The 19,793-nt window shown below is 46.5% G+C and overlaps 1 protein-coding gene across 1 annotated transcript; it reads left to right on the plus strand.

Annotated features, from left to right (window-relative positions):
- Positions 1 to 5,600: 5,600 nt before the first annotated feature.
- On the plus strand, positions 5,601 to 19,149 carry LOC123149644 (polyadenylate-binding protein-interacting protein 8). Its single transcript, XM_044569339.1, has 10 exons — positions 5,601 to 6,122; positions 6,592 to 6,702; positions 6,789 to 6,833; positions 8,001 to 8,073; positions 8,159 to 8,271; positions 8,383 to 8,442; positions 9,210 to 9,257; positions 9,355 to 9,423; positions 18,610 to 18,671; positions 18,770 to 19,149. Exons 1-10 carry the CDS (start codon positions 5,763 to 5,765, stop codon positions 18,825 to 18,827), a joined length of 999 nt encoding a protein of 332 aa, XP_044425274.1. The 5' UTR covers positions 5,601 to 5,762; the 3' UTR covers positions 18,828 to 19,149.
- The last annotated feature ends 644 nt before the right edge of the window (positions 19,150 to 19,793 follow it).

Here is a 19,793-nt window from a genome sequence, read left to right on the forward strand (position 1 = left end):
TTATGCGCCATCTCTGTGCTGGTTGATCAGTGGCACTAGACGTTGATGCTCACGCCGTTGTCAGAAACGCACTGAGGTACTCAATCTGTGAGTATTACTTTGCTCCTCCACTGATGGTATTAGAGTTTTCAATTAAACTGGTCGAATTAGATGCCTTGCAAATTTGTTGCTTCCATGAGATCTAGGTACATAGGTGGAAATTGTAGTGTTACTTATCTTTTGTCGATCATGAAAACCCATAGTAGTCAATGTTTCTATGTTTTGTATGCATCTATTTGGTAATTTTCTACAGATTGGTACCATCTTTCTATGGACTGGCACGTATAAGAGAAGGTCTTGGTTTCTTGAAGCATTATATTTGTTGCTTCAGAAGATAATTATTCGATCTCGAGTGATCCGTGTACGAATGCGCTCTTGTTGATAGCAATCGAACCAAAACCATGGTTTCATCATTGATGGAATTTTTTTCTGCAAAAACTGTAATACTCCACTGTAGCTCCTTAATCTCCAAATTGCCATTGTCTGACTAAGCACTCCAACAATGACTTCATTTGATTGACAAACTAAAAAAAATTCTAAGAAAAACTAACTTTTCTTCATGAAATTTGATAAATTTGGACGTTAATGTTTAGGCTCGCCATTTTATGCATTTGAGTAAAAAAATCATTTATTCTTTGTAGTTTCTCAAACATCATACAGAAGGCTTAGTTTCTCGTATTGATGATAATGAGGCTTGATTAAGCAGAAATGCTTTAATAAAGATTCACACTTCTATTGACAGGGTCTATTAATGAGTGGAAAAGCCAAGTTAGTGCATGTTCGACTTCTCCACTTGCATTATTAAATGGGTGGCAGTTCAAGGTTTCAATTTCTATCACACTTTGTGACACTTCCTTCGGATTTCCTTTGATGAATTACCTTTTCACTCTGAGGTGTGACTGGTGAGTAGTTGTTTGACTTGGACATTTCATTCTCTAAAGCCGTAAGCACTTAACAGTTACTGTGTCCCTTTTAAAAAATCAAATGTTCATAGGGAGCTCTATGTTTTTGCTTTGTGTTTAATTCCCTACACCAGATTTAGCTCAATCTAGGATATATTTCTTCTTGTATAATTAACTTTTGCATTCTAAGAATTCTACAGTTGTCCTTTAATTGGAATAGTTGTCTTTTCTCTTACATCCTTTCACATGTTTCAGCTTTTCAATTTTGGGTTATGTACTTTTGTTATGGAAAAAGTTATACTATATCCTTTCTTCCTCATTCCTGTACAAATAGTATTAATTGTGATTCATTTTTTTTGTGTCTGCAGGTCAGTCACTGTCAGGACCGACAAAGTGCATACTGAAGATGACGAGGGGATGGGCTAGACCAATGTGTTTTAGACGTCAGAATTAGAATCGTGTGGGAGTTGTACATGTGCTTGTGTGTGTGTGTGGGTGGGTGGGTGGGTGTGTGTGTGCGTGTGCGTGGGTGTGTGCGTGGGTTATTTAATGTGCTAGCGAATCGTTCATACTGAAATATACTTCCTCCGTTCCTAAATATGTCTTTCTAGAGATTTCAATATAGACTACATACGGATGTATATAGACGTATTTTAGAGTGTATATTCACTCATTTTTTCTTCGCATGTAGCCCATATTGAAATCTCTAAAAAGAATTATGTTTAGGAACGAAGAGAGTAATTTTCAATCCCACCCGCCCCTTCTCGGAACTCTCCTATTCTTCCCTATCTACTTCCAAATTTCTTGTCATCCTCGTGTGTTCTGATCCTCCCTAAACCTAAGTTAGCTCAACAGTTGGTATAATTAAAAGCTTTATTCTGGTCTGAATCATGCTTTCACTACACTTGATTGTACTGGTAAATTGATAAGTTTGCTAATCCTCTTTGGGTTCGATCAATGTTGGTTTGATTTATCGAAAGGCTGCGACCACTCCATTCAAACCCAATGCTCTGAATAGGATTCCAGTAGTACCCATGGAACTATGGATGGCATATGGGGGAGTGGTTGGTGGCCATCATCATGGTGCTCACTGAAGGTGGTGATCATTGACCAGGCATGCAGATTGACGTGCAAACCCAGTGTTGTAACTCATTTCATCAATGGCCTTAAACAGGACGTCACGATCTCAGGGGAGCAGTTGAATCACAACTTGATCAAATGTTTTGATCAAATCCGTGCCAAGTCAGTGTCAAACTTTATTTGCATTACTAAAATGGAAAATACGAACAATTAAATTATTGCTCTCTATTTATTCAATTGATTGCTCTCCAAAAATGATGTTAGAAGGATTTTGAGTCGATAAAAATAATATAATATGTTGAAAGAATAAGAACATAAAAACATAGATTAAACACTGTCCTGAGTATGAAGGTTGAGGGTCATTGCACAACAATAAAAGAGTGAAGGTTGAGGGAAAAGGGGTCTGAGGAAGATAGAAGTGGGAGAGAACACCAATTTGCCATTATAGGAATACGAAGCAAATGCCATTTTTGACACACATGTTTGAAATAGAACAATTGTTTGACCTTTATTTTATAATATTATTCCGTGGCAACGTTGAAGGAGAGCAAGGGGGTGATAAGGTGTTGGCGATGGCGGTGAGACAATTTGCGAGGTCGGATCTGTGTAGGCGGCCAGTAAGGATTGTGAGCAATAATCAAGTTTGATGGTCCGTGGCAACGCATGGGCACTCAACTAGTAGCTCTAGGTTATCAACTATATGTTCACGTTCATAATCTGAGAAATCTTCATGATAAATCTCTGTGAGTCTAGCAAGCTTATTCACATTGAACCTAGAAAAGCAGTTTCTTGGGTCAAGACAAGAGAAGTTCTGGAGCAGATCTGAAGATACCTCATTAAAACGACGATCAAACTCTGTGGTGATGGAGTCAATGGCAGCATAGAAGGTGTCCACGCGGAAAAAATGATTAGCCGTGACATTGTTTCGTCCACCTTTTCTTGATTTTCCCCACTTTGTAAAGATGTCATCCATATTTGGTATCGGAATGTCGTTTTTGGTGCAAAAGGCTTTGACATCTTCCAAGAGTGGCTCCCAACCATGATTTCTCCAGTTGATCAAACGTGTTCTCACATCCGTAACCAATGACATTGCCTGAAATGAGACAATTACAATTTAGATGCATGTATGTTTACATGAACAAAATATATCGAGCAGACTATATACATATCCCCCCTGACGCCCAGCATAGACTATATACATATAGCATGATCCATCACATACCTGAACAACATTTTGATCCTTCTTTTGCAATAGAAGAAACAAATCATTTGTCATGCGAAGGATTTTTAGCATCATCTTCAGGATGAACACAAAGCTAAAAGTCTTCATTTGATAAACCAAACCTCCTGTCGTACATGGAACACGCACATCATCCTCAACAATACCCAAAACCTTGACTGCATCCCACGTTGATTCAATGCGAGATAAGGTTGTGTAATGACAACTACATCTTGTATCTTCAGGTCTGACCAAGGATGTTTCTTGATTTTTCCCTCTTCCCGTCGGCATCTCACCACTGCTTGAATTTGAGGCTTCAAGCTACTATTAAAATTTGCTACAAAATTTCAGGAAAGTTCAGAAATCACCTCCTCCCCTTTCCTTTGGATTTCCTATCCCCTTCCTCTTCCTTTCCATCTTTGGGCAACCTGGACTGAGAAGTGGCCGGAAGGCCGGACTGCAGTTGCTGCTGCTAGGTGCCTACTGCCTAGGCCCCGGCTGGAGACGCCGCTTGCGCCCAGAGCGCCGCTGCCGCGGTGCTGCCGCCCTCTAGCCCCCCAGACTGTCGCCGTCGTTGCCTACCCTGCCGTTGGCTGAAGCGCCGTTGCCTGCCCCGCCCGCTCCGGGCGACCTGGCCAGCCGTTGCCGCCGCGCTAGCTTAGGGATTAGGGTGTGGAGAGAAAAGAACAGAGTAGTCGACTACAGAGTACTCGAGTGCGTTGTGTCTCAGCTCGCGTGGACGCTCGAAGCCTTGAACGAACCTGGCTGGCTGCCTCGGGCCTCGGCTGTTGGCCCATCAGGTCGCTCTCTGCATCGGGCCCATCACGTATTAACAGCTCGTATTCTGCTAGCGATCGATGCATAGTAGTATTAAATGTTTTTTGCTCAAAATTAAGGTATGGCAGGCGCCACACCCTGCCCACCGGGGAGCTCCGTCAGTGTTTGTACCTAAGTTATCATGTTTGTGGTTCGTATATTATCATACTATTTACATAAAATTTACTAGGGTATCTTTTCAAAAATCTCCTTCGCAACGGTCAAAGTTACCACAATGTTTGTACCTATATTATCAGGTATATGTGGTACGTATATTACCATACGACTTACAAAGAATTTACCGTGTGTATGTTTTCAACAACTTTTATCTCGGGTCCAAAAATACCGCGGCATTTGCACATAAATTATCAGGTATGCGGTGCGGACATTATCGTCTTATTTACATAGAAGTTCCGAAGGTACTTTTTCAACAAATAAAACAGGATATGGACATGGTTAATATGGGCAACATATGTTCAAACTTTTTGCATGGTTTAATATGCATGGCACCTCAAGGAGAAATGCTTGGCTGAGTAGTGAGTACTAAATTTAGATGGCTATATTCACTCTCCATCAACAAAAATTGACCTCATCGATCTACAACAGAACTTATTAGGGAGAGAGAGAGAAAAATAGGAGCAAAACCTCTTTCTGGATAAAGTTTAGATGGCTATATTCACTCTCCGCCAACAAAAATTGACGTCACGATCTACAACAGAGCTTATTAGGGAGAAAAAAAAGGAGCCCAAGCAAACCCTCTTTCTGGTTAAAAGTCGTCTGTAAATGCTCTTCACACAGGCTGTTTTCTGAACGTTCTGCCCACGTCGAATGTTGAAGCAGATATTACACGTTGAAGGCAGCTTCAGGTCAAATTCTGAAGCTAAATTTATATGACTGTATTCAGTCTGTTCCGGTAGTTCTACAGCATGAACACAGGCTGAGTACTAAATTCATATGGCTCTATTCACTTTGACCAACAAAAATCTGATCTACAGCAGAACTTACTAGGCAGGGAGGAAATTATTAGGAGCCTAAGCAAAATCTCTTGCCGGATAGAATTCTTCTGTAAATTCTCTTCACACTGTACAAAGTAGAAGTGATCAAAAGCAGTAGGAGAACTTTAGCCTATAAAAAACAGAGCACGAGCAGCAGCAGCAGACAGGGCATCCGATGAGGCCGTTCTCGTTGCAGTCAGGGCATCGCCATAGTCGTCCTCCTCGCCCTCGACGAAGATCTTGCAGCAAGTCTCGCGGGGGACGAACCGGACGCCGCCGCCGCAGGCGATGCACGTTGTGATTTCATCAGGCTGTGAGTCAGAGCTCCAGTGCCATTACTGAGAAAACAGTGAGGAAAGTTCACGGAGGCAAATGTTTCATAGCACTTTTGCTCAAGGCAGTCGGCAGTGCAGGGCCGGTGGAAGCGGCCGTCCGGATCACGACCTGCGGTGCGAGAGTCACGGTGAGGAGAGCGATGAGGGGATCCGGTCAGCGCTGATAAAACTTAAGAGGAGGGGCTGCGATTGGTTCCGGATCACGATCCAAGGGCTGGAGAGGAGAATCGTTCGGTCAAACTGCAAAAAAACTCTCCCGAATAATAAAAACCCAACCCCACGCCGGACTCCGTCCTCCACGATTCGATTTCCTCGCCAGTTCACGGGCCGCTAGTGCCGGGGCGCGATCGGCGGTGAGATTCGTCGCCGGGCGGAAATGGTTGTCGCGGCGGCCGAGGGCCCGATCCGCGCCGACGCCGTGCCGGAGAGGGCCGATGCGGCGGCGGCCAGGGAGGACGAGGTCAGGGAGTACAAGAGCGACGTGAGGAAGCTCGAGGAGCTGTTCAAGAAGCTGAACCCCTCCGCGGAGGAGTTCGTGCCGCTCTCCCGCCGCCAGCAGGGGGGCGGCGCCCGCCGCTTGTCGGCGGACGCGCCCGTCTTCGACTCGCCCGCGATCGACTACTATGCGCCCCACCACCCGTTCCAGCATCAGCAGATGCACGTGATGCAGGTGGTCGGTGGCGCGGGCAGAGACTCCAGCAGCGACGGATCCGCCAACGGCCAGCCCAATCGACGGGTAAGCGCTCGCCGAATTGCCTCGGTTTCTCGATTTGTTTCCCGTGGCGCTCAGATTGGAGTGGCGACGCCTTGTGGCCAGATCATCAGTCGATCAGATTTGAGGTTTACGGTGATGTTGATGGGTTTGGGTTTTTTGATCTCTCTATCTCTCTCTCTCTCTCTTTTCTAGGGTTTTAGGTGTAGTTGGGTTTTAATATTAGCACCACCAATTTTGGATGTCGCCATCGTTACTTTGGTGAACGGATTTTCCTCATAGATCGATCAATTTCTTCTCGCCTCTTATCCTTTTTACTGGATTCGATCGTGTGGTTGGCTTTATATCCGTTTGCTTTTCAGTTGTTGTTAGTTTTTTCACATGAATTTGTTTGTCAATGCTGATTCTATATTTCACCATATTTGGGTTTTAAGCAGGGGCACCACTTCTTTCTCGGTTATATTGATCAGCTGCATTGGTCTTGTGGTTACAGAGAAGGAATGGCTTCAACCAGGGGAGACGTAGGTTGGGAGTCCGGCCAAGGAGAACTGACAGGGAGGATAGTGTACGGCGAACTGTCTATGTCTCAGACATTGATCAACATGTGAGAATATCAAAGAGAATTGAGCTGTCGCATTAGTTTCTTCTTTTCAGGATTCTTCTTAATTGACTGACCCCATCGATTTGCAGGTCACTGAACAGAAGCTTGCTGAGGTTTTCTCAAACTGTGGTCAAGTATGCTCTTAGACTCCTTACTATTAAAAATATTTGTTGTGAATATCCTTTTTTATGTCTTGAAATAAAATAAGCGATCTGCTTTTAATGGCTTAAAATATTGCATGACAGAACTGCTGTAAGTCGAATGCATCATCTTAACAAGTATCTAGGATGAGTTCATATATGTTGATATATCTTGAATCCAGCATGTTGGAAGCATTTTTGTTTGTATTTTGTGGCACACAGCAAGTATGGGTTCGTACTATATGACTACAGTTGTACAAATATGACATCAAATAAATGTGATGGTAATTCACCTGTGGGTGCCACTCCCCGGAGTTTTGACTCGTTTAACATATGTATAATTCCATTATTTTCTAATTAATTATTTAGTTATTCCGCTAATCCTCTTTGATCCTTGGCATAAGAGATAACTTGTCCAAACCCAATAGGAATATGGCCTAACCGTTGTTCCTACTCTTATCTATTAGTATAGTTTGGTTATCCCTGTTAGTTAGTTATAAGTTATCAGTTACAAACCAGCACTTGCACACCTGTACCTGCTGCCAATAAAGGCAAGGCACCATTTGTTCATTCATCTCAGAAATCCAACTAAATTGATGAAAACCAAACAATCCTCATTTAAATAACCCAACCACTACCAAGTTTCTAATATTTTGTGCCAGCAGCCTTTGGAGTATTGACAGAGAGATCGTCTTATGTTGCACCAATTTTGATGCACATCCCTTCGGTCAGGTGCTTGCACCAGCTTTTGGTACTTAAATTATCTGAGTCCACGTCCGCTGTTACCAGGATCTCCTGCGTCTTCTGTTTTTTTAAGCTCCCGTAAAGACATAACCTGCTTAAGTGTTACTGATGTATCAGATATTTGGTTTCAGTCAATCTGGAACGTCCTATCCTAATTGCCATAATCATCAATTGATGGGAATTAGTATCTTCGACGAAACAGGCGTTATATATCCCTATAAACAGGTGTTATATCCCTATACACCGAGTTTAAAGCGATGTGGCGTAAATAGCTGTGGCATAAATACACCCCAATCCTGAAATTCCTGGATATGCCCCCGCTTTAAGTAGTTACTATATATAGGCAATATTGGATACTTGCTTGTTTACGTCATTGTTGGGGCTTAGTAATCTTATAACCATCTTTTGCACTTGTAGGTGGTAGATTGCCGTATCTGTGGTGATCCAAACTCAGTGATGCGTTTTGCTTTTATCGAGTTCGCCGATGATGGTAGTATCTTCAACACGCAAATTGCAATTTCATAACTCTTATGTTGTAAGAAGCAATCCTGGATGAATTTCCGCTTTTTCTGCAGTCGGTGCAAGAGCAGCTCTAACACTTGGTGGAACCATTCTTGGTTTTTATCCTGTCAGAGTTCTGCCATCTAAGACTGCAATTTTGCCTGTGAACCCCAAATTTCTTCCTCGAGTAAGTAAACATATTTAGTCACATAGTTTTCTGCAAATTTAGATCCTACAATTAGGTGATTTCTGAGCTGTATAATAATATTAGCCTGAATCTGCTCTCCTTTTTGTGCAGACGGAGGATGAGAAAGAAATGGTATCCAGGACTGTGTACTGTACTAACATTGACAAAAATGTATGCTGCCCTGTCTTTCACTTCTGTTACGCTTATAACTGAACAAGTAAATTATAATCATATCTATCATGAAAGCCTGCAAAAATGCGAGTTGTATTCTTTCCTTTCTGGTGATCAGTTAGGACTAGCTTGTTCTGTTGGTGTTTTGTGATTGTAACTTAGTAACCTGGTATGGTATTAGGTACCTGGAATTAGCTGGTACTGAAACCCCTTTCCTTGAACGAATGTACACAAAGACGACCCATTATGATGGGTCATGGGTTACCGCTAGCTATTGCTAATTTTAAAGCAATTCTTTCAATACCACATGATACATTACATCATACGGTTTGAAAACCAGGCAAAGTGAGACTTGTTACTAAAGCAGATTGTTCTTCCAGACTTGCATACAAATTTCAGTCATATGTCCTACAATAGGGGGTCGATATTTAGATCTTAATCGGAATGGATATCTTAGTTTATGTGTCTACCAGATTTCTTTTGTTTTGATATCCCCTTTTATAATAATGTAGGTCTCTTTTTGTAAGTGTAATGTACCAATACTCCCAAGTTAATATTTAGGGAGGTGTTACTTCATTTCTTATTTTGTAGCAGTATCCATTTCAATTATGATCTAGAATAAAGTTAAAATAAGTAAGCCAAAGGACAATTTGAAACGATAAATCCAGACATCCTTGTGTTGTTCTTTGGTGATTTCTCACGGAGTTTGATATGGTGATTGTATTGCATCTTTCTGCTTTCTTAGTTATCCTTTCATGAACATGTAGGTTCCAGAGGATGTTGTGAAGAATTTCTTTGAGGGAATTTGTGGGGAGGTATGTTCAAATGCTTTTATCATCCTCAACACATGTTTTTATATGACTAAGATGAGTCATTTCCTCAAGAGATCGGTACCTTTCCCTTTCCAATTAGGTTGCTCGACTGAGGCTGCTTGGTGATTACGTGCATGCCACGTGCATTGCCTTTGTTGAGTTTGTTCAGGTAAGCAAAGCTTGATACTGTACTCAAATTACCATAAGTTATCAAGAATGTATTGTTTGACCTTCTAAATGCTGCTAGTTTCCTAGGAGTGGATAGCAGAGATAAATAGCAGATTTTCCTTCTAATCCAATAACTGTATTTATTTTCTTGCATGATAAAAAACTGCAAAGATAGAACTAAGGAGATCTTTGTGTTTGCAATTATCCATCTGCTACACTATTTTATTTTATAGAAGTGTTATTTTCACAGTCAAACTTAATTTGACCATCCTTTGACATTTGCATTGCTCCACACATTATTTTCTCCTTTTCTTTGTATTACATTTGATCATTCCTTTGCAACGGCTTCCAATTTATATATATGTAAATAATCAGAAACACAATGTCTGTTCTTACAAATAACATCAGATATTAGTTGCCAAACATCTGACCATTCCTGTGATAATTCCTACACACATATCTTCCGTTTTCCATTATTAGAAACATGATATCTGTTCTTACAGAAAACATCAGATAAATTGTAGAGTGGCTAAACATTTTGGCCTTTGGTGCATACTAACAACATTACTTCAACTTCTTGTCATGATAACAATCTGGAAAGCTGCTTTAAAATAACACTAAGAATGCACAAAATTCCATACAATCTGAATTATGAAACCATTCTGCAAAGCATGCAGCAAACTGCTTGCTTTATGATTTGAAACTCAAGGACATTTTTGCTTCAGCAAAAGTGCTGAATCTTCTCGCAAGCAGCAGCCATCTCATACAAGTCGTGAATACGCAAAAGACTTGCGTATCATTGTATTGATAGTAGGAGTAGAATGTGACTATTACAGGGGTAATCTCACAAGCACGTGCGCGGGCGAGGGTGTGAGTGAGAATTACACGAGCGCGGTGGGAGGGTATGCGTGACCTGGAAACTAAGAACCTACGTCTCGCTGATCAGTTGGCCAAGCCCCTTGGCCCAGGCGCACGCCCAATTGCGGTCGTCTTCCTTGATGCAATCAGTGAGTCTGGTGGCAGAGGAGGTGCCGCCGTTGAATATGCAGTCGTTGCGGTGCTTCCAAAGTCTCCAGGCGGTGAGGATGATGATGGTGGCAAGCCCACGACGAGTGGCGGCCGAAGAGTCATGGATGGATGCGTCAAACCACCAGCAGAACTCGCAGTCCAAGGTGCGAACGGTGGCTGTGGCATGGCACCATGATAGGATGTCATGCCAAACTTGTCACGAGAAAGGGCAGCCGGCGAGAAAATGTTGCATGGTCTCCAGCTCTTGGTCGCACAACAAGCAGACAGGCGCGTGAGCAAGGCCACAGCGTGCTAGCCTATCGGCGGTCCAACATCGGCCCTGGTAAGCCAGACATATGAATATCTTGACTCTTAGGGGCGCCCATGTCTTCCAGGTAAGCAGCCAGGCCGGCTCAATGGTCGAACCGGAGAATAGCGCCTGATAGCAAGGTCTAGCAGAGTATGAGCCCGACACGGTCCATCGCCAAGAGATTCAATCTGGCACATCCAAGAGAGAGAGAGAGGTCTCGAAGGTGAACCCAAAGCAGGACGTACTAGACAAGGCCTCGGGGCCAAGGGTTCCGTGGATGTCGTCGATCCAAGAACGGTTTTGGAGGCCATCGCGGACGATGCAGTGCCTGCGCCGCCGGCTCATAACCATGGCATGAAGTAGAGGGGCAATCTCGACAATGGAGTTGCCTTGTAGTGAATGGTCATCCGAAAAGAGGCAAATTGATTCGTCACCTAGTTCCCGACTTATGGATGCCCGGAAAATCGAGTGAACCTCGGGCGCGTAGAGTATGTGAAGGTGCTGCCAAGGCCTGGAGGGGTCGGCCTTGCGCAGCCAGAGCCAACTCGCTTGAAGCGTGTGGCCAGACCGCTGCAGGTCCCGGATGCCCAAGCCGCCGAAGGCAATCGGGTGTCAGACACGGCCCCAGCTCGCGGGAGAATGCCCTTCGTTGGCAATCTTGTGGCCGCGCCAGAGGAATGCGTGAACCAAGCAGTTGATCTGTCTGAGGATCGAAGGGTGTAACACCATAGCAATGAGTATATGGGTTTGCATGGTGCAAAAGACGTGCCTCATGAGAGCAAGACGCTTGCCCGTGGGAAGCATCGATGCCCACCAGGGGAGAGCTTCTTCTCCAACTTGTCGACGTAGGGCTGAAATGTAGAGGCGGAGGCCTTGCGGATCGAAAGAGGGAGCCCAAGGTATCACATGGGGAACTCGAGGATCGGGCACGTGAAGTGAGCGGAGATGGACTCGTGGTGGGCGGGCATGCATTGGATGTGCAACGCCGAACACTTCGCCGGGTTGGTCTGGCGACCGGATGCTGCACCAAAGATCTTGAGCAGCTGGACGACAGCGGCTAGGTCCGTCTTGTCAGGGTGGAAGGAAAGGACGACATCGTCGGCATAGAGGGACATGCTAGAGGCCATGTGCCTGTTCGTGAGGCGCTTCATGATGCCGAGGTCCATAGCTTTCTAGAACAGTTGATCCAGAAGTGGATCACAATGACGAAGAGCATAATGGAGATGGGGTCGCCTTGACGCAGCCCTTTGCAGTGGTAGACCTGCGGCCCTGGCAATCCGTTGATGAGCAGGCGCGTGCTAGCAGTGGATAGTAGCATGCACACCCAGTTGGTCCAGCATTGGCCAAAGTCAAAGTGTTGCAGAACATCGAGCCAGAACAGATAGGAGAAGGAGTCGAAGGCTTGCGCAATATGGAGCTTCAGGAGGACACGCTGCTTGCGCAGATTTTGGAGCTGTCGGGCCATCTGCTAGACCAAAAGGAAATTGTCATCGATGCTACGGTCGGTGAAGTAGGCACTCTGATTAGTGGAGACCATCTCGTGCAGACGTGAGGGGCGAGCCAGAGCGAGAAGACCTTGGCGAACAGCTTGGCAATCAAGTGAATGAGACTAATCGGACAAAATTTCGACAGGGCAGTGGCACCAAGAGACTTAGGGAGGAGGGTGATGAAAGCCTCATTCAATTTGTGAAAACCGCGACCATTGAGAAGGTGGAGTTTGTGGAAGGCCTCCATGATGTCGCCCTTTATCACGTCCCAGGAGGCGCAAAGGAACTCTGTCGTGAAACTGTCTGGGCCTGGCGCTTTGCCCTTACGCAGTGAGGACATCGCGTGTGAAACCTCGGCATTGGTGAAAGGGAGCTCAAGGGAGGAGAGGTCGAAGGGGTGCTGGTCAATCGTGTCGAGGGCGATGGTGGTGAAATGGGGATCCGACATCCCCAACAGGAGCGAGAAGTGAGAGTAAGCGGCCTTGGCCATGCCCTCAAGATCTGTAATGACAGTGTCATCGATGCGCAGTTCAAGGATCTGATACTTTTGCTTGCGGTGGGCAGCGTGCAAGCAAAGAGACGTCGTGTCTGTGTCGCTGGTGCGTAGCCAAGAGAGGCGCTTGTGCTGCCGCACGATGGATCTATCCAGGGAGGCGAGCCCCAGGGAAAGTGGTCAGAAGTCCCGCGCCGCGTCGAACCACGCGATGAGCTCGCGGGAAGTCGATAGTTGGAGCGCGACATGGCCGATGGAGCGGGCACTCCAGCTTCGTAGGCGTCTGGCAGTGGCTTCAAGATGCGCGAATAGGCAACAAAATGGGCCTGGGTCGGATGGGGCAGTGAGCCAAGCGTCGGCCACCACTTGATGATACCCATCGATAGTAGGCCGGAAACGCTCAAGGTGGAAGCGCTTGGGCCCTGGAGAGTGCGGGGTGCAATTCACGAGTAGCGGGCGTGGTCGGAGGTGGCGGAAGACAAGCAACACATGATACAGTGCGGGTGCAACAGCTCCCAACTCGGTGGGGGTAAGGACATGATTGATGCGCATGAGTGTGTGTGTGTCAGGGGGGTCCCTCTCACTAGAGTAGGTGTATCACTGGCCATGGAGGTAGAGGTAGCACAGTTCCTCGTTGGCCATGAAACTATGGAATCGGCGCATTGCACAATGGTGGAGCCTGTCATTTTCTTGCCAGCTTCCGTCGCAATCATGTTGAAGTCGCCACCCACGATCCAAGGGCCGATCTGAGAGGCCCGGAATTCATGCAACTCATTAAGGAGATCTCAAAAGGGCACCAAGCAAGGATGATGCCCCGCGAGTCTCGTCCACCGGCAGGGAGTAGAAGCCAGAGAAGTCAGAGCGTAGGGTGTCAGAGACAAGAGAGGACGAGACCACTGAAGGCTTAGACTCATGTAAACAAACGATGGAGGGCTGCACCGTGGTGATGACCGACCGAACAGCAGAGTGCTTTGTGGGGTAGTTTAATCTGCGTACATTCTAGAAAATAACACGAAGGTTGCAATCCATAAAGACCGAATAGGGACATAGTAACAACACTAGCAACTAGACCGCGACGAGGCACCCAACAACCGGAGAGACGCTGACATTGCCAAGCAGCGGGTGAGCCAGCATGTTCCAGCCGTAGAAGTCAGCCAGGGCCTGCATAGTGTCGGCGGCGAGGGGCCTGTTGAACAGCTTTGCGTACTTGGGGAGGATTTCGGGAGTAAGCGCCTCATCATCACGTAGAAGACCAAGGCGGCGGAGAAGCATGGCGCGGCCATGTCAAGGGATGGGGATGTGGGGTTCACCAACAGGCTATTGTCCCGCTGGCCAGGCTGCGGGGCCGTCGAGGGTGCCAATAGGCATGGCACCGAATGAAGGGGCGTGTTCGACAGCGTCAAGGGCAATGAAGCCTCGTGATTCACGAGCGCAGGCCCTGCCTGACGAAGCGCCATGGGAGAGGGACGGATGTCGACCGCAGGATGGTCCGGAGCAGCGGGTAGCGAGGGTGAGATAGCTGGGTCCGACGAGGGAGAGTGGGAATCTACAACAAGCGAAGCGGGACCGCGCTTAGTTGGAGATTGGTGGCCGGGGGATCTGGAGCAGAAATTCACGATATCCACTAGCGGCATGGAGCCGGGCTGGTCAGAGGTGACCCCACAAAAGCAACAATTTTTCAGGCGGGGGCCCGCTAGCGGGCGAGCCAGCACGCACAGGAGCCGCCGGTTGGTCCGCGGGTTGAACTAGGGTTCGAGCGGGTGGGTCAGGACGACGTCAGAAGGCTGGTGGACAGGTAGCCGCAACATACTAGTCCACGCGTGGCAGGTGGCGCGGTCAGCGTGTGGGACACGAGGATGTCGCACCAGTCCAAACAAAGCGGCGGGCTCCCATTGTGATACCGACAATCTACACGACCGCTCGCAGAGGAGCCATGACGAAAACTAGCGCGCCATTCCCGGATCTCTGCGGGAAGTCGTGGCGGCGAGGTTAGGTGTCCGACAGGGGGGAGAGCCGCTGCTGGCCATGTCGTTGTTGGGACCGGACGGTGGCGGAGGCGGCGGAGACTGAGATGGAAGCCGAAAATCGGTGTTGTAGGTGGCAAAGATCTTGACGGGGTGGCGAATTATGTGCCGGGTGAAGTGATCAGCCTGGTTAGGGTTGGCATCGTCGTCGACGGCGTCCGGAATTGGAAGTAGCAGGTCAGTATCGCGGGGGATAATGTCTGGGTTGGTCGTCCAAGCGGAGAGCCAAAACGCCAACTGGTCCGCGCCGGAACGAGTCTCGGGGGTAAGGCATTCGACCTCGCGGAATGGAGCTAGCAAGGTATCTGCCAATGATTTGAACCAGGCATGATCAGGGATTGCGGTAATCTGCAGGTCGACACGAAAGCCGAGTTCAACAGGCTCGGCCCCCGACGAACGGCTACAGGGGTGGAGGAGCAGCCGGAAGCGCTTGGAGCGTATGACGCCCCGAGCGACATGGGCACATAGCTCAGGGCGCAAGAACTTGATGAGTAAGTCCTTCGGTAGGTGGCGGTGCATGGAGAAGTCGACGGCGGCGAGCCCTAACTTGGCGACGAGACCAACGGCCACCTCGGCGCATGAAACATGAGAGCGGTGTCCTGCGAGGGTGACAAGGAGCGCCCGCTGCTCCAGGGCCTGTTTCGCCCCGCACATCTCGCCTGTGCACGGTACGAATCAAAGGCCCCCACTTGGCCGCAGAGTGCGGTGGCCGGACAAGGGTGTGGCCAGAGAGCTCGAGGATCCATAGGAACGTGGCGCGCACTAGAGGTTCCAGACGAACACAATGAAGGGGCAGCGGCCACGGAGGGCCAAGAAGCCAAAGAGCCGGGAGAGAGTGAGACCGGCCATGATCTGGGAGATGCAGACCTGGCGGAGCTCTCAGCGTCAGCCACTAAGGGACAGGAAGAACGCAGCAGGTCACATCGGCGCTTGGGTGGGTGGGGGGGGGGGCTTGCGGAAGGGCAGCCGGGGGGTTTGGCAGTGCCGCCAGGTGCATTCTTTGGCAACGTGGCCATAGAAACAGCGACACTGGCAGCGGATGTCTCGGTGACATTCGACGAGCGGGTAGCTCGTACTGAACCATCATGGGCAAGCATCCTTGTGGATGGGAGGCTTGGACGGAAGGCGGAGTGAGGAGCCCGGCTGGCGATGTTGGTGGGAGCTCCACGGGCGCTTGCGGCCACACACCTTGACCCAAGGTGCGGCGGGTGGCTCCTCCACGCTGGCGTTCGTGTCGTGGTGGATATCCGACCTGTCACCAGGATGCGTGGTGGCCATCGTCCAGGAGACGCGAGACACGGGATGGGAGTTGGGTGCGCGTGGCGGTCGCCGCTGAGGATCTCGTGGTACGACGGCGGAGAAGGAGGGAGCCGGCCGCCTGACTCCGCAAATGAAGGGTTGTTGTCGAGCCGGTGGTCAGCGCGGGCACAGCCACAGGATGGGCGTGGGGTGGCCATGGGGGCTGAAGGTGGATGACCGGGCCGGAGTGGCCGCTGTCGAAGGGCAGGGCGATGGGCGACAGGGCCCAGGTGGGCGCTGGCGCGAGCTAGGACGCAGGAGCGTGGGAGCGTGGGGCGCCTCTCGATGGAGAAGGTGTGGTCATATGCTTACTGCTAAATCTGTTTATTCGTCATTCCACAATGGGCGCCTCTCATAAGTCACACACAACATGCTCCACTAGTTTCGTTTTAATCCCCACTAGTACATTCCATGTTATTCCCTTCATCTGCACTATAGGCTGCATATTTAACCAAATAGCAACAGCAGAACATCATGAAGTGGGATCAGAATGCATTTTTTTTCTTAACCAAGGTCTCTAGGTGGGGGCAAGTCCCATCCAAAATTTGTAAAAATATGTTGTATCAGACTTCATGAACCAAGAACTGTCATTAGGGAAAAGCTTGAGCTTGTTCTAGAAAGTTCTCACCCCCCCCCCCCCCCCCCCCCCCCAACAACAACACACACCATGTCCAATTCCTAGCTCTGCCGTTGGAAATCACGAGGTGTATGATTGACTAACTACTGGATTCACACCCAAACTGCAAAGTTTCTGACAGATCATGAAATTGACCAGTAAATTTCTGTTGCCGTCATCATTTGGTCTTTTTCTTTAGAAGAAGACAAAAAACTGCACGGACATAAACTTACCTATAAAGGCACCCGTAGAAACCGAGTGATGTGTACTATACGGTGTAACATTACCTCAGTTCTGCCTGCACATTCTCATTTGCGATTTCAATGTTTTTAAAAACTTTTGCTTAAATTTCAACCACATCTATTTGATTTCTCCCCACTAGATCTTTCAAAATGTGATACTGTCCCACCTGTTTCAAACACTTTTTTGATAGTTAAATTATAGTTAAAAGTAACCCTTTAGTCTAGGATATCTCTCCGTTGCTTTAATTACCCAGCTACCAATCTTGCCATAAGCTGATTGACAATGTTCAGGAAATCGTTAACTGGTAATTGCTCGGTTGGCTGGCGAGTAGGGGGTTAATAGGCGAACTGGCCAGTTAATTGGATATTCGGTTGACCACGAAGCAGGGATTATTCGGCCAGTTAACTGTTCTATCGGTTTATATGATTTATTTCCATATTCTTTGCACCAAGCTATCATAATCTTCTATGCCACCACCTAAGCCCCAAAATAGATGGTGCTTTAGAAAGAGCAGCTAAAGTTCCCTATCATTGACAACTAATGGTTAATAAAAACTATTTATGTTAGTTGGGTGGAAACGGTGGAAATGATCACAGGTCAAGTTTCGCCTAAACCTTTTCTTTTGCGAGTTTGGTATTTTTTTTTTGTAATCTTCCTTACACGCATGCAGTTCCTTACATGTCAACCAACATTTCCCTGATTTCTCCTATTAAATATTTCAATTCAAAATGTGATACTGTCCCACCTGTTTCAAACATTTTGTCCATAGTGAAATATTTGTTAAAAGAAACCCCTTCGTCTATTATATTTCTTGTGTTACTGGTTTAATTGCCCAATTACCAATCTTGCTATAAGTTGATTGATCCCCGTTTTCTTTGCACTAAGTTGCCATAATCTTGTACTGCCTAAGTCCCAAATAGACTATGCTTTAGAAAGCATGCATTCAAATTTGATTATCATTGACAACTAGTATTTATGTTAGTTATGCAGAATTGTTATCATTGCATTTTTCATAAAAGTAGTTTCACAATATAATCTTGTATAATGTTTTACTCAAGTATTTTGTACAAAAGTAACAACAATGTTTCATCTATTTGGAATTGGGGGGTGTTGAGGATTTTGTTGTTCTAGTGCTGCTTCCACTTTTCTACTTGTTCATAGTATTAGTCTAGTCACTTGGAAAGTTTCAGAAGTTGGGATAAAAGTAGAAAGCTTTCATAGATCCATATGGTAGAAGCTTGGTCTGATGTAATTAATCAGTACAGTATATCTTAGCTGATCAAGTTTGGTTATAATAGTATGATTGATTCATATTCCCTCTGTCCCAAAATATAAGATCTTACATATTGGATGTAATAAGATCTTATATTATGGGACGGTGGGAGTAGTTTGTTGTTACTCTTGCTATGTTCAAACGTGAGCCATCTTCTACCCAGTTGCACAATACATTTCTTGTAAGCATGACACATTAAAGATTCATTACTTATTAATTATAATGTTCTCCTTGGTATATTGTTGCTTATTTTAATGTTGTTCCTTGCAAAAAATTCTATTGGTTTCGTTTGGGTGTCAGCATATTGTCACAACTGCTTGATTGAAAGCTTTCTACATAATTGCTATGTTTTCTACGTACCATATGTTATGTTTTTGTTGGCCTTACAATCTTGTCTAGCCCTTTTGACCTTTTTCTTTTATTTGTACATATAGGCAGAAGGAGCAATTTTGGCCCTGAACTGTAGTGGCATGCTTCTTGGCTCGCTTCCTGTCAGGCAAGCACTTGCTTTTTATGCATGTTTCGAATCATTGTTACTTGTAAAGCTGATTTATGGCGATGTACTCAACTGTTTCCTTGTTCCGGACTGTGCAGGGTGAGCCCATCCAAGACCCCAGTCCGCCCCCGTTCGCCTCGTGCGATGTCGCACTGAGTCTGTCCCTCGTCTGAAGCCGGCGTCCAGGGCAGCAATTCCGGGCAACAAACCCTAGTCGTGGCCTTAGAGACTGTTGCGTCGTGGATCAGTAACTGTCGTTGAAGAGAGTGAGTGTTACCGTTTTGGTTATCTAGGCTAGAAGAAGGCCCTTCCTTGCTGATCAGATGAGAGACCAATCTGTATGTTCTTCGCTGGGAGCTCTATTTTTACTTCGTTTTTTTCTATATCCTTATTAATCTGTTTGTTAATTATGGATGGATGCTGTAGCTGCCTTCGACAGGCACTGGAACAATAATGTCTATGGCTTGTCCTATTTCGACTTGATTCTCACTTATTTTGAAGGGTAACTTTTGGGGGTATTTGACAGGCCGTTAGAAGCAGGGCCTACCGTTTCTTACAAATAGAAATACTTCGGTGCAAGCTGTAAGTATAGAAATAAGAAAAATGTACTCCCTTCGTTCCAAAATTAGTGTCGTGATAGGATTTTTAAATCAATGGAAGAGGAAACAGAGCACCTTGTCCCCCCATGCACCTTCTTGACCCGCCTGGGACAAGGTGCCCAGCTAATAGTCAACTCAGTGAACAACTAAGCAAGAAAATTCGTATTTAGGCTTAATACAAACTGAGCTCTCCAGTTCATAACCACGATCATAATCTTCATTAGAAAATCCTGCTCACTCTACCCAAACCTCAAACTAAAAATAGTTCCAAACTAAAAATAGTTTGCTCAAGCCCCAGCAAACTACCACTATTACAGGAGTTAACAGAAACCCCAAACGGTGCTGCGTAGGCAATCAGCAAAGGCCAGAAAAAAATTCTCAAAAAAATAAAGCAAAAAAACGACATGGATCAAATCCTCTTCTTTAGGATGCTTTTGCTGGTATTCCAATATGGTTTTGCCTACATGCGCCGCCTTGCCAACTGCTTTCTTACAAGAAATCTGTCCAGCCACCCTTTGCAGTG

This window comes from Triticum aestivum, chromosome 7A, assembly GCF_018294505.1.
Source record: "Triticum aestivum cultivar Chinese Spring chromosome 7A, IWGSC CS RefSeq v2.1, whole genome shotgun sequence".
In the NCBI taxonomy this organism is placed as follows: Eukaryota; Viridiplantae; Streptophyta; class Magnoliopsida; order Poales; family Poaceae; genus Triticum; species Triticum aestivum.

Coding starts and splice junctions, on each gene's coding strand:
- LOC123149644 (XM_044569339.1), top strand. CDS start 5,763: ATGGTTGTCGCGGCGGCCGAGGGCCCGATCCGCGCCGACGCCGTGCCG. Junction 9,424..18,609: donor CCTTTGTTGAGTTTGTTCAG/GTAAGCAAAGCT, acceptor TTGTACATATAG/GCAGAAGGAGCAATTTTGGC. Junction 18,672..18,769: donor CTTGGCTCGCTTCCTGTCAG/GCAAGCACTTGC, acceptor CGGACTGTGCAG/GGTGAGCCCATCCAAGACCC.